The 12137-nt window shown below is 41.6% G+C and overlaps 1 protein-coding gene across 1 annotated transcript; it reads right to left on the minus strand.

Moving 5' to 3' along the window:
• Window positions 1-5059: 5059 nt before the first annotated feature.
• Pphln1-ps1 (periphilin 1, pseudogene 1) lies at window positions 5060-7339 on the minus strand. Its single transcript, XM_063281025.1, has one exon. It carries the CDS (start codon window positions 6233-6235, stop codon window positions 5372-5374), a length of 864 nt encoding a protein of 287 aa, XP_063137095.1. The 5' UTR covers window positions 6236-7339; the 3' UTR covers window positions 5060-5371.
• Between the last annotated feature and the right edge of the window lie 4798 nt (window positions 7340-12137).

The raw sequence follows: 12137 nt of genomic DNA on the forward strand, positions 1-12137 counted from the left end.
AACCTTCTGCAGCGTCACAGAAATTCTGTAAGAAGCCAAATTGCCTAGAGTTAAGACTTTTTATAATGACGTTAAAAATACACAAGACATAAAGCTGTAAAGTACACAAGACATGGACTCTGGAATAGGAGGAAAAGGATCTATGTGAACTAAGCTAACATGTGATAAGGAAGAAATACAGATGGTGTGACCTTGTGTGAACTGGAAAGCCACTCCATTCCCTTTACTTTTGCCTTAGAAAACATTTCTGTTATTTTCTCAGGATATTCATATTGATTATCTCCTTTTGCTTGTTTTGCTTTTTCTTTTGTGATGCTGGGGATTTGAACTCTGGGCTATATGCCTGTAAGGCAAGTCCCCCTGCCACCAAGCTGTATCCCCCAGCCCTTATCCTAACTATTCATGTCAACACAGTTACACTGTAAAATTCCATCTATTTCATTTGGACCCAGGAGACACTTGAGCCCACATATCTCACTTTATGTAACAAATGGATTTTGTGAAAATTTGAAGTAAAAGAATTTGGACATAGTGCTATCAATGTGTAAGGAAATGGCACCATTTAAGAAATGAATTTCAGCAAATCATTAGGCATAAACCAAATGATTCTGAAAAGGGACCATACTTTTACAGAAGCATGCTCGTTCTAAATGTATCTGTATTTTCACACACCGAGGTTTCCTAGGATGAGGAAAGACTGCCCTTTATTGTCTTATTATGTCTGATTGGCTTGATATCTTTAGAGTCTTGTACAATTTGTACTGCTAGTGTGAGACATGAGTATATGGGGCCTGACCCTCTAAGTGAAAAGAGAACGAATTGGAGGCCACTGGGGTACAGTTTGCTATATTAACTCACTCCGCATTTAAATTTCAGGCTAATAGAATGAAGTCACAGTTGGGTGGAGAGAAGACTAGTTTCCTGCCGGTCTGTGTAGCTGCTGAGTAAGGCGACAGAAAGGCTAGCTGTTCCCCAGCGAGTAATAACATAATACTGAGCATGAGCAAAACAGCTACATGTTCCCAGATCATATACAACCACACAGACTCGCAAGCACGCCACGCCCACTGTGTTGCTTAGAATGTGAGTTAGTGTAGATAACGAAACTCCAAAATCACAGAGGCAATTAAAGACTGCCCGTAGCTTCCAGTTTGGGGGAGGACCTGAGATTCTTAGAGACTGTCTCTCGTCCATCACTGGGACAGGGTTACCATTATCCCAGTGCCAGCATATGGTTCCAGATGGATAATAGCAACCATTTCCCTACTTAAGCTAGCTTTCAGAAGAATGCTTGTGGACGGGACATCAAATTATTATATTTGCTCCTCTTCATCCAATTAATAGAAGCCACTTGAAATATTTTGTTTGTTTGTTTGTTTTTGTTTATTCGAGTCAGGGTTTCTTTGTGTAGCCCTGGCTGTGCTGGAAGACTCTGTTGATTATGCTGGCCTCTAACTCCAAGATCCCCCTGCCTCTGTCTCAAGGGCTGAGATTAAAGGCCTGTGTCACCAGTATCCAGTTCACTTAAAAAGTTTGAAACTATCGCTTCTCGGCCTTTTGGCTAAGATCAAGTGTAAAAAGTTTGAAACTTCACGTTTCCAGTCTCTGTTTCAGTGAGAACTTCCAGGCAAAGAAATATGAGCGACAGAGACATGTCCAACTTCCTGACAGTGTCAGTAAAACTTTGTTACTGCTCTGCTGCTTTCTGCCTTCCCACTGTCTGGGACCATGAACCTACCCACCCTCAATAACTAATCAAGTCTCTTTCAGTGGGGTAGTTCTGTTGCTATTCACAGTGGAAGTTCTTGGACATGCAATGACTTCTTAAACACCTTCACACATATGTATTAAATATGCTTTTTATATTAGACTAGAAAGCCATTTTAAACACACGAAGCACTAACATGAAGATCTATCCCACTTCTAACTTTCCACAATTTTTGTACAACTTTGACATGCATAGAAGCAGGAGGTTTCCTTATGACATTTTCATATGTGCTTGGGTTTTCTTGATCCTCCATTTACCCCTGCTCTCCCTCAATTCCCCCCTTCCATGGCCATCTAAACCCACCCAGCCCCTTATTCACCCTTTCATTTTTACATTGCATGTCTTCTATCACTCATATCCCCAATGCCCTTAATGTCTCCTCTCCCCTCTCTCATGGGCACCTTCCTAGCTCCTTGGCATGTATTAACTCCCCTTCTTTAATGTAAGATGTGCATATATAACAATTGGGTCCTGGGAAACTCTTGCTTTCCTGGCATCTGGGACTTGCTGGTGGCTACCCCCAGTTCTCCATCCCCCATTGTCACACACCTCTGTACAAAAGGCATGATGGTGAGATTAGCTGAAATGACCAACAAAGGGGAGAGAGAACCTGTAGAGACCATATCTGGAAGTTAGGCAAGGACCCTATTTGGGGAATGGGACCACCTACTCATCTCCAAATTTTTAACCCAGAATGACTCCTGTCTAAAGGAAATACACAGACAAAGTGTGGAGCAGAGACTGGAGGAAAGGTCATCCAAAGACTCCCTCACCCAGGGATTCATCCCATATACAGACACCAAACCCAGTCACTATTGGGGATGCCAATAAGTGTTTGCTGGCAGGAGCTTATTTTAACTGTCTCCTGAGAGGCTTTGCCAGAGCCTGACAAATACAGAGGCAGATGCTCACAGCCAACCATTGGACTGAGGATGGGGATCTCAATGGAGGAGCTAGAGAAAGGACTCAAGGAGCTGAAGGGGTTTGCAACCCCATAGGAAGAACAACAAAATCAACCAACCAGACTAAACTACCAAGCAAAGAACACACATGGAGGGACCCATGGCTCCAGCCAAATATGTAGCAGAGGATGGCATTGTCTGGCATCAATAGGAGAGGATCTTGGTCCTATGAAGGCTCTATTCCCTAGTGTAGGGGATTCAAGGGTGGTGAGGTGGGAGTTGGTAGGTGGGAGGGGGAGCACCCTCATAGAAGCAGAGGGAAGGGGATTCTAGAGTAGAAACCAAACAGGGAAAGAGGATAACATTTGAAATGTAAATACATAAAATATCCAACAAAAAAGGGGGGGACAATTGGAAGCCATTTTTATCTGACTACTTGGGACTCTAGTTCTTTTTCCTTTCTGCATGCATCTCTCACTTTCCCGCACATAAAGTTATATCTAGATCCTTTTGGCTTATGAGTATCATTTCTAATTTACCCTGAAGCAAAAAAAAAGAAAGAAAGAAACAAAGAAAAGAAGAAAGAAAGAAAGGAAGGAAGGAAGGAAGGAAGGAAGGAAGGAAGGAAGGAAGGAAGAAAGGAAGAAAGGAAGAAAGGAAGAAAAGAAAAAGGAAAAAAGAAAAAAAAGGAGTCTGGACAGACATTTACAGAATTAGTACACCAACTCTGAAGTCATATCACACTTTCTGCTAAAAATACTCAGCTCTTAGTATATCATTTGCAAAGGTAAGCCAATTTTCAAAATTACAGACTACCAGAAAATTCTTACATGAGATGAAATTTTTAAAATCAATGAGGCATGTACGTGTTTTCAAATTATAATACCAAATCTGGATGATCCCTCACCATGTGGGTGAAGTCTGGCTTGCCTAACCCACTTTAAGGCTTTCTAGAAAAGATGACAAGACATTCTTATGCACCAGAAAGACTTGTCCCAAAGAACTATCTAAATTCAGCACAGCAGAGGACCTTGCCAGCTGTAGCTTTGAAGGGCTGCGATTCTTCGCATGACTTATGGTTACCTAACACTAGCTGATAAAATTAACAACTTCTGGATCATTGAAGCTCCACAAAAATCCAAGCTTATTTCCTGCCTGTACCTTCATCCACTGGATTTCGGCAGCCAACCTTTAATGTAGTCATTAGATACTCAGACTCCTAGCATATGGTGTTTTCTCAGGGTAGTTGCTCCACATTGTCACTTTATGAGGAATATGGATATTACAGTATGCCTACTCTGTCCCGTTGTCTAGAGCACACAGCCTTAACCTGAAGGAAAAGGGATACAGAAGATATAGTTCTTCATTGTGTCCCGAACAAAAGTAAAAAAAGGGACCAGAGATGGAAGAACTAGACTCCCCCTACCCCCAGTTCACAATGCTGATGTACATTTTCCCACCCATTTTACTACATGGGTACAGGTGCACCTCTGAAGATAAACGGTCTGCTCCATCTGATACCCACAGAGGAATGGGGAACTCTTGGCCGGGAACCGTAGCGTCTAGTTGCTATGTTGGACTACTGCTGCTATGTTTACCAGGCCACCTCTTACACCACCGTGACATGCCTTTCATCAGTTCTGGGAAGGGGAGTGGTGAGCCTTTCCTCACCACAGATAACAGAGAGAGTCCAAGAACACTTACCCTGATTAGAAGAGTTTAGTTGGTGTGTATTAGCTTTTCTTTGAAATAAGAGCATTCTACCTCCAGGAGGGATTCCTTCCCAAGACCATCAAGAAAAAAAAACCTTTCAACGCAGGATTTTAATTTTATTTTACAAAATCAGAGCTGTGACAGCAAAAAGCCTGGGCTCTTCTGGACCACTAAATAAAGCACACAGTAATAACCTCAGCATTTCTCAACCTGGCTGACTCATCATGCTTCCCTTTTCCCCCAACTTACCCCTGTGATGATCTAGAAGTACAGCAAGAGTCACAGCAGCACTTTTCTCTGGCATCTCTGCCTGCCCAGGTCCTAGAGTGGCCACAGTACTCAAAAACAAGTAGCATGAGAGAAAAATAAATTTTGATTCCTTCACAAAGCTACTGAGAATTTGAAGAATAACCTACTACAGCCAAATAGATACTGGTTCCTTTTGAATGCTTCCGAAGCCACTGTCTTTTTCTATGTATTGGCATTATGTTATAAAGAACTTCATGTTTGCGTGTTATATAACTCATTTCTGCATTTTTTCAGCCATTCCCATGTTTTATTCTCTTAAGGTACCAAAGTACTAGTTTATTAAGAAAACATACTTTAGTGTAGGATATTTTAATGCGAACAACAAAGCCTAAGAAGTCAATAAAAATCACAACTCAAATCCTAACATTTTTACATGCTACCATCTACTATGAAGGTCAATCTCTAACCATAAAGTACACTTGGGCTATAGATTCTGTCTACTTGGAAGGCTACAGAACATAAGTAATTAAGCCTCCTCAGCAGGCTAAGCCACAAACTGGGCACTGGTGAGTGTATGAACCACAAGTTTCCATAGGTAGAAACATTTCTGAAGATTCTTTTAAGCTCACCATTTCAGATGCTTGATAGTATTTATTTCATCACGAAAATTCCGTATATGAGGTAGTTGTACAATTCTGGAATGACAATCAAGAAATACTTTCTGCTAGAGCACCAGTTCTTAGGAAGCAGCAGCGTCATCCTCTGCAATGAACTGCCTGAGCTCTTTCACACAGCGTTCACTTATTTCATGTAAATTCTGCCTAAGTGCAAACTGAATGGACCTTTCTAACAAAGGGTCTTTTTCAACTAGCATTTTCACCACCATTCTGAAGGTCTCACAGTCTTGGTAGTAGGTTTGTTCAATTTCCTTGGTTTTTGACACTATTGCTTTACGGCGATTGGTTACTTGGTCATCAATAAACTCTGTGTGATCTGTTTTGTTTGACTCGGGTTTTTGTGTTTGCTCCATAACTTCAAACTCAGAAATTTGAGGTAAGTCACTTTCCTCTGCTATCTCTGGCTTTTTGACAGCTTGCTTGCCTGCAGCTTTAGGAAGTCCCTTTTCACCAAACCTTCTGAGTTTGTTTAAAATTTCCAATGAAAGAACTGCTGAAGAACTTTTTGGGTATGTGTCTCTTGATGTTTTCAAAGACTGGCCAGGCCTCTTTTTACCTCCTTCTGGCTTTTCTTCACTGCACCATTTGTAGGAGGAATGAGCATGCTTGGACTTCCTAAGCTCTGAACCATGGGAAGACTGCAGTTTGCTTTGTTTTGTAGAGCGTCTTCCACTGGATCTAGATCTGCTGTGTGGGGAGGTCTTTCGATCTACACCTGATTTTCTGGAAAAACAAGAAGCCCCTTTATGGGGAGACTGTTGTTTTGGATAATGGGAAGAGGAGGAACATTCTCTTCTATGGTCATCTTTCTTATCCCTGCACGCATGCTGTCGGCTTGCAGAAAGATCATCTCTTGTTTTCCTCAAGCCAGGCTCACCACTGGAAGCATTCTGAGGACCTTCATCATATGATCTGTTAGACCACATCTTGTCTCTTCTGTACACTGATCTTCAATGGTGACCAAGGAATGGAACATTGGGCTAGCCACAAGTTCACCAAGACAATCCCAGCAGTTCTTTGATGGTCACTGAGACACTAGCCTCAAAATGCATCTGCACTCTAGATAAGCTGGACTCTAGGAGACTTGGGCTTCAGTGTAAATTGATGGCTCCAGGTTCCAGGATGCTGGCATGCAGGCTGCCACAAGAGCAGTTAGAGGTCTGGTTGCGTGCGCTCACCACTAGTCCTGGGACCCACTCTGTCACCACCACCCGCCAGGATCCCGCAGAAGTAGAGGACCTTAATTCTGCATTTTTAAACAATGTCCATATAGTCACAGGATTTCAGAAATTTGCACAGAGCTGACACGATGGCGTATGTTTTTAAACCCAACATTTAGAAAATAGAGTTTGGGTCAGTCTGACTACATAGCAAGTTCCAGGTCAATCAAGGTGATATAGTAAAAGGCTGATTCAAAGGGGAGAGGCAGGATAGGAGGATGGCTCAATGATTGTCTTATTTTAGGTAACTATTACGCTGATGAACTACCATTACCAAAGCAACTTGGGGAGGAAAGGGTTTATTTGATTTACACTTCCACACAGAAACTCAAACAGGGCACAGCCTGGAGGCACAAGCAGATGCAGAAGCCATAGAGGAGTGCTGCTTACTGGCTTGCTCCCCTTGGCTTGCTCACCCTGCTTTCTTAAAGAGCCTAGAACCATCTACCTGACCCACAATGGGCTGTGCCCTCTCTGATAAATCACTAAGAAAATGTTCTACAGGCTTACCTAGAGCCCAACCATATGTAGGTACTTTCTCAATTGGAATTCTTTCCCCTCAGATGATTGAAGCCTGTGTTAAGTTGACATAAACTTAGCCAGCACAGTGGTTAAAAGTGCATACTGCTCTTGCAGAGAATCAGAGTTTGACTCCCAGCATCCACATCAGGCATGTCACAAACACCTATAACTTAATGCTCAAGGCATGTTATATCTCTATCCTCTGTGGGTACTTACCAAAGCATTCACAGACACACACAAATATATAATTCAAAACAATAATTAAATCATTGTTAACAAATGGACATGGTTTCTTCAACTCCACTGTGTGGTTCTCCATCTTTGCTGCTCTCTTCCCCCAAATGTAACCACTCTCTCATTTTGAGTTAACAATAATAGTCTCTTCATATTATTTAATCATCTTATCATATGGCCATATCTTTCTTGGTTTAGCTCATTATTTTAATTATTTAAAATCATTCAAGTGAAAATTTCTCATATGTAGTTTTCTGGAACACACTTTCTTAACCTTTTTTTAATTATGTGTATATGTGTATCTGCATTTGTGCATGCTATACATATACTCAATGTATGTGCAGGTGACTAGAGAGTCCAGAAGAGGGTATTAGATTGCTGTTAAACTGGAGTTACAGGCAATTGCACTGCCAAACATGGATACTGGGTCCCAAACACAGGACCTCTAGAAAAGCAGGAGTAGGATCAACTCCTATATTATCTCTACATTATATGAACCAAATATCACACAACAGTCATTTGGAGTTTCTTGTGAGCATTTTGATATTAGAAATTACATTAATGAAGAGATTCTTGATGCTCTTGGAATTTAGACACTCAAATCTGGTGGGATTACATCATGTTTTTACTTTGAATTTCCTTTAAGGCATACTTTAATCATATATGAATTCAACAAACCATCCTAGAAAAACAATTTATCATCCCTTAAGAACCAAGCAAATTCTCTTCTTAGAGAATAGGTATATATCTATCTTAAAAAAAAAAAAGTGTGTGTGTGGCGGGGGCAGTAGGAAAGCCCTAATTATTCGTTAGACTTTAGCCTTAGAAGACATCAGAGGCCTTAGGCTACTGTTTGTTAGATAAACAGCAGTTCTTAAGCGGCTCCTTTTAGTTGGTCACAGTATTAGCCAAAGCCATGGGAAAAGCAAATACATTTCCGAGGAATCGTAAATATTTCTTTTATCTTTCCAGATAAAGACATTTAGTATGAGTCCTAATGCACAGGCTGAGCCATACACAATTTATAGCAGAAGAGCGCTTGAAACACTTTTGTGTAAACAAGCGTAGATAGTTTTTAAAGGTTGCTAAAAGGCCCCGTGGCAAGGGAGCCGCTCCCTGTGAGACCAGCTCTGGTCAGTGTCAGAGCCCTTCCCACTAGCGAAGCTGCTCCATTAAGCCCTGTTCTCATCTCTGTAACCCTTACTTTCATGTAATGTTTACATCATTGACACCTCCTCTTAGTGAGTCCCTAATATAAACAGAGGCTGTAACAAGCTGTAATGTATTTAACAAGATTTTAAAAGACCCGACTCTGGAACAAGGACAGCCAAACGGGGAAGAGATTAAAGCAAAAGTTTTACAACATTTCTGTCTCCTGTGACAAAAACAACTCCACAATTTATGTCCAGGAGAGAGAGAGACAGTCTCCTTGTGTTTATTCATAAATTAAAATTTGATGGACTCCAAATGTGCTGTGTCCAGTCAAAGTCGGCAACCTAACCTTTTAGCAGAAAATTATAAACCCAGATTATAAACTCGGGAGATGTGAGAACAAACTTGGTTTAAAATCCATATCAACACGCTAGCGGGAACTATGCCAGAATATGTGGCAAGTAAATCGCTGGAATTCACTATCTTGAAAGAAAAAAGAAAATGAACTATACAGATTAACACCTTGCTTGATGAGGTTCAGCTGAAGGGGGCAGTGTACTATGTGTGCAGTAACTTTCTGACCAATCAGGATGCAGATGTGACTTCCGGTTGACACTGCCTTGAGTGAAGCTGCCTGGAGCTCAGGCATTGTGGGTCAGAAGTCCAGGGCACTGGAGAGGTACCGTCGAGGTCAGGGCTTCTCAAAGGAGGTCTGTGGACTGGGTGTGGGGACGACACTTATCAGCCTCTGATAAGAAAGGTTACTGAGTTCAGAAGACTTGTTTCAGACTTGCAGAAATTGGACTCAGCTACAACAGACCAGAAAGCAAGCAAATCACTGGATTTGCCTTGTGGAGGAACCAGAAGCTTTACAGAAGGTTGCAACGGAGAAAAGATTGTAAAAGTGAGAAGGAGAAAAAGAAAGGGTATCGCATTCTATGTCTCTACAGTCTAGAAAGCAGAAGCCCTGTGTTCTTGTTAAAATGCAAGCATTTTTGTTTTTAATTGACAAAATTGTATATATTTATGGGGCACAATTTTTGTTCATATATACTGTGAAATGATAAAAACAAAGGAACTAATAGATCCTCTTACTGATTTCTGGTTGACACCATTTAAAATCTCCTATTAGCGCTTTTGGAATATTCACAATTTTCTAAACTCTGGTGAGCTGGCTACACGGTAGGGCTTGACCTGAGATGTGCATCTGCTGAACTTCGTGAACACAGCCCTTGTGCCTCCCTGAACTCTGCTGACTGCATTCTGCCCTCTCCCACTCCTAATCAGCCTGTTTAGGTTCCACAGAGACTCGCAAGATACCCATCTGTCTGTGCCTGGCTTGTGTCATCTAGCTTCATCCAAGTTGTCCCAAAAGATGAAAAAGATTCTCTTGTTTTTAAGGCTGAACACCATTGCGCTGTACGTATGCTCCTGGTTTATCAGGTTTTCCACCGATGGGCGCCAGGCTGGTGATCCAGTTTGGCTGTTGTGCATGAGGCAGTGGATACGAGTCTAGATGAGAATTTGCCTGTCAAAGATTCAGATTGTGCTGCTGCTGCTGGTCCAGACTGTGCTATGAGGAACACAAGTCTGTACTCAACAAAGCTCAAATCACTCCCCACCACCTGGCAATGATAATTAACTAAACTGGATACTTCTCTTTTGTGATCCTAGAGAATAACACCTATAGCTATCTCTAATTGACAGCTCTGGCTTTCAGGAAAGTGCAGAAGTAATGTTTGTTGTCCTTGATGGATTGGCTGTGTGGGCTTGTCCACCTTCTAGCCTTATAATTAAGCCAGGCTTTAAAGAGTTGCCTGTCCACTAAAGGATCTGCCAGTATTTGCCACACAGAATATGTGGAGGCTTACAACGAGTGCAGGCAGCATTTTCTGGAACAGATGTGGATTCTGACTAACTAGCAAGAGCGAGTTCTGACCACAGCTTTAACATGTTCTCATAAAAGGAGAAAGCTTTGGTCACTGGTGCAGTGGGCAGTGTTGCCTTCCCATCCAAGAGGCTAACTTGCATTTCTCTGTTGCCGTTTCTGAATACAAGCCATCCTCAAAACAAATGGAGCTCTCTCGCAGGATATTTGTAGTCTCTGTGCATTGGTCACCTTCCTTCTTCCTACTGTGGCTTTCTGGAAAGAGCAAGGAAGCAACTCCTGGGGGCCTCCAGCCTTTCTAATCTCTACTATACAGACAATTGCTCTGTGCCTGTCTGCTGGGAGGAGTAGACTTTTGGAGCAGGTGTTCCCACTCTTCTGAATAAAATGGACGAGCTTCCATGAGCAGCTCCTTTAACAAGCCCTTTGCTGTACCACAACTATACCCTTCTTGGTGAGTTATCTAGTTGCATCTGCATTGTTTAGTAAAACATTGACGTTCTCGGAAGGGATGCAGCTGACTGTGCCGCTGTACAGGAAACCTGGGCCAGGGTACTCAGCACATTCTCAAGCACAATGCTTGAAACTGATGCTCTGAATGAAGCGGTTTACAGACAGCTCCAAGAAGACTAAGTTTAAAATTCAAGACTATACACTGGCAGAAATTCCTCTACTTCGACATCGCTGCTCCTAAATATTTGTTCATGGGCCTCTGTCTCAGATCGTCCTGTGTAACGTGAGACAATAATAGTACCCATGTATAGGGTTGTGGTAAGGATTACATAAATTAATAAGTGCTGAGTCACAAAAGTAGTTCCTGGTATGTAGTGAGTGTTGAGAGGTTTGCCAGTGACTCAGTACACTGCCCTTCCACCCTACACCCATGCTCACATTCACTCCAAGGACCCTGGGAAGGGTACTGACTGACTCTGTACAACAGAAATAAAATGTGTATAGACGATGTTAAAATATCTTAAAAGTGGAGAGGAGTAAACCTAATTTTTAAAAGTGTGTGTGTGTGTGTGTGTGTGTGTGTGTGTGTGTGTGTGTGTGTTTCCTAGTACATGCCAGAAGAGGGAAGTGAGTCACCAGATGTGGGTGTTGAGAACTAAATACTGGTCTTCTGCAAGAACAGCAAGTGCTCTTAATCACTAGGCCATCTCTCCAGCCCCAATAAAAACCTTTTGATATTTGAAATTTTAGCCCAAAATATCCAAAATCTTAATCATTTTATTAATATAAAATTTATCAATACACTTTACTGTTCTTTACTGTATTCCAAATGTGTTTGTTTAACACTTACAGTTGAGCACAGTGCAGATGCTGTTTTCAACAGAAATATTTATTCTCAAATTATGGAAGATAGATTTACTTACAAATACACACACACACACACACACACACACACACACACACATATTTTTCAGTACACCCCTGGAGTTCCCCACGAAGTGAGCTGAGTATCAGGTTTTCAGTTAAAATTTAAATTAAATTATACCCAGGCCTGGTAGCACACGCCTTTAATCCCAGCACTCTGGAGGCAGAGGCAGGGAGACCTGAGTTCAAAACCAGCCTAGTCTACACAGGGAGTTTCTACATAAAGAATCTCTGTCTCAAAATAACAAATAAATGAGTAATAAATAAATAAATAAAATTATAAACTCAGTTCTTCAGTCATATTAGCCATATTTCGAGTGCTCAAAAGACAAATGAAATGTTCACAAGTTAACACAGGGATAGCCTGAAAATACACAGACCTAACACTGAGGCTTGGTAAAACTGTTTGAGCAAATCCCTAATTAAGGAGAGAAA

The sequence above is a fragment of the Rattus norvegicus genome, chromosome 1, assembly GCF_036323735.1.
Source record: "Rattus norvegicus strain BN/NHsdMcwi chromosome 1, GRCr8, whole genome shotgun sequence".
Taxonomy (NCBI): domain Eukaryota; kingdom Metazoa; phylum Chordata; class Mammalia; order Rodentia; family Muridae; genus Rattus; species Rattus norvegicus.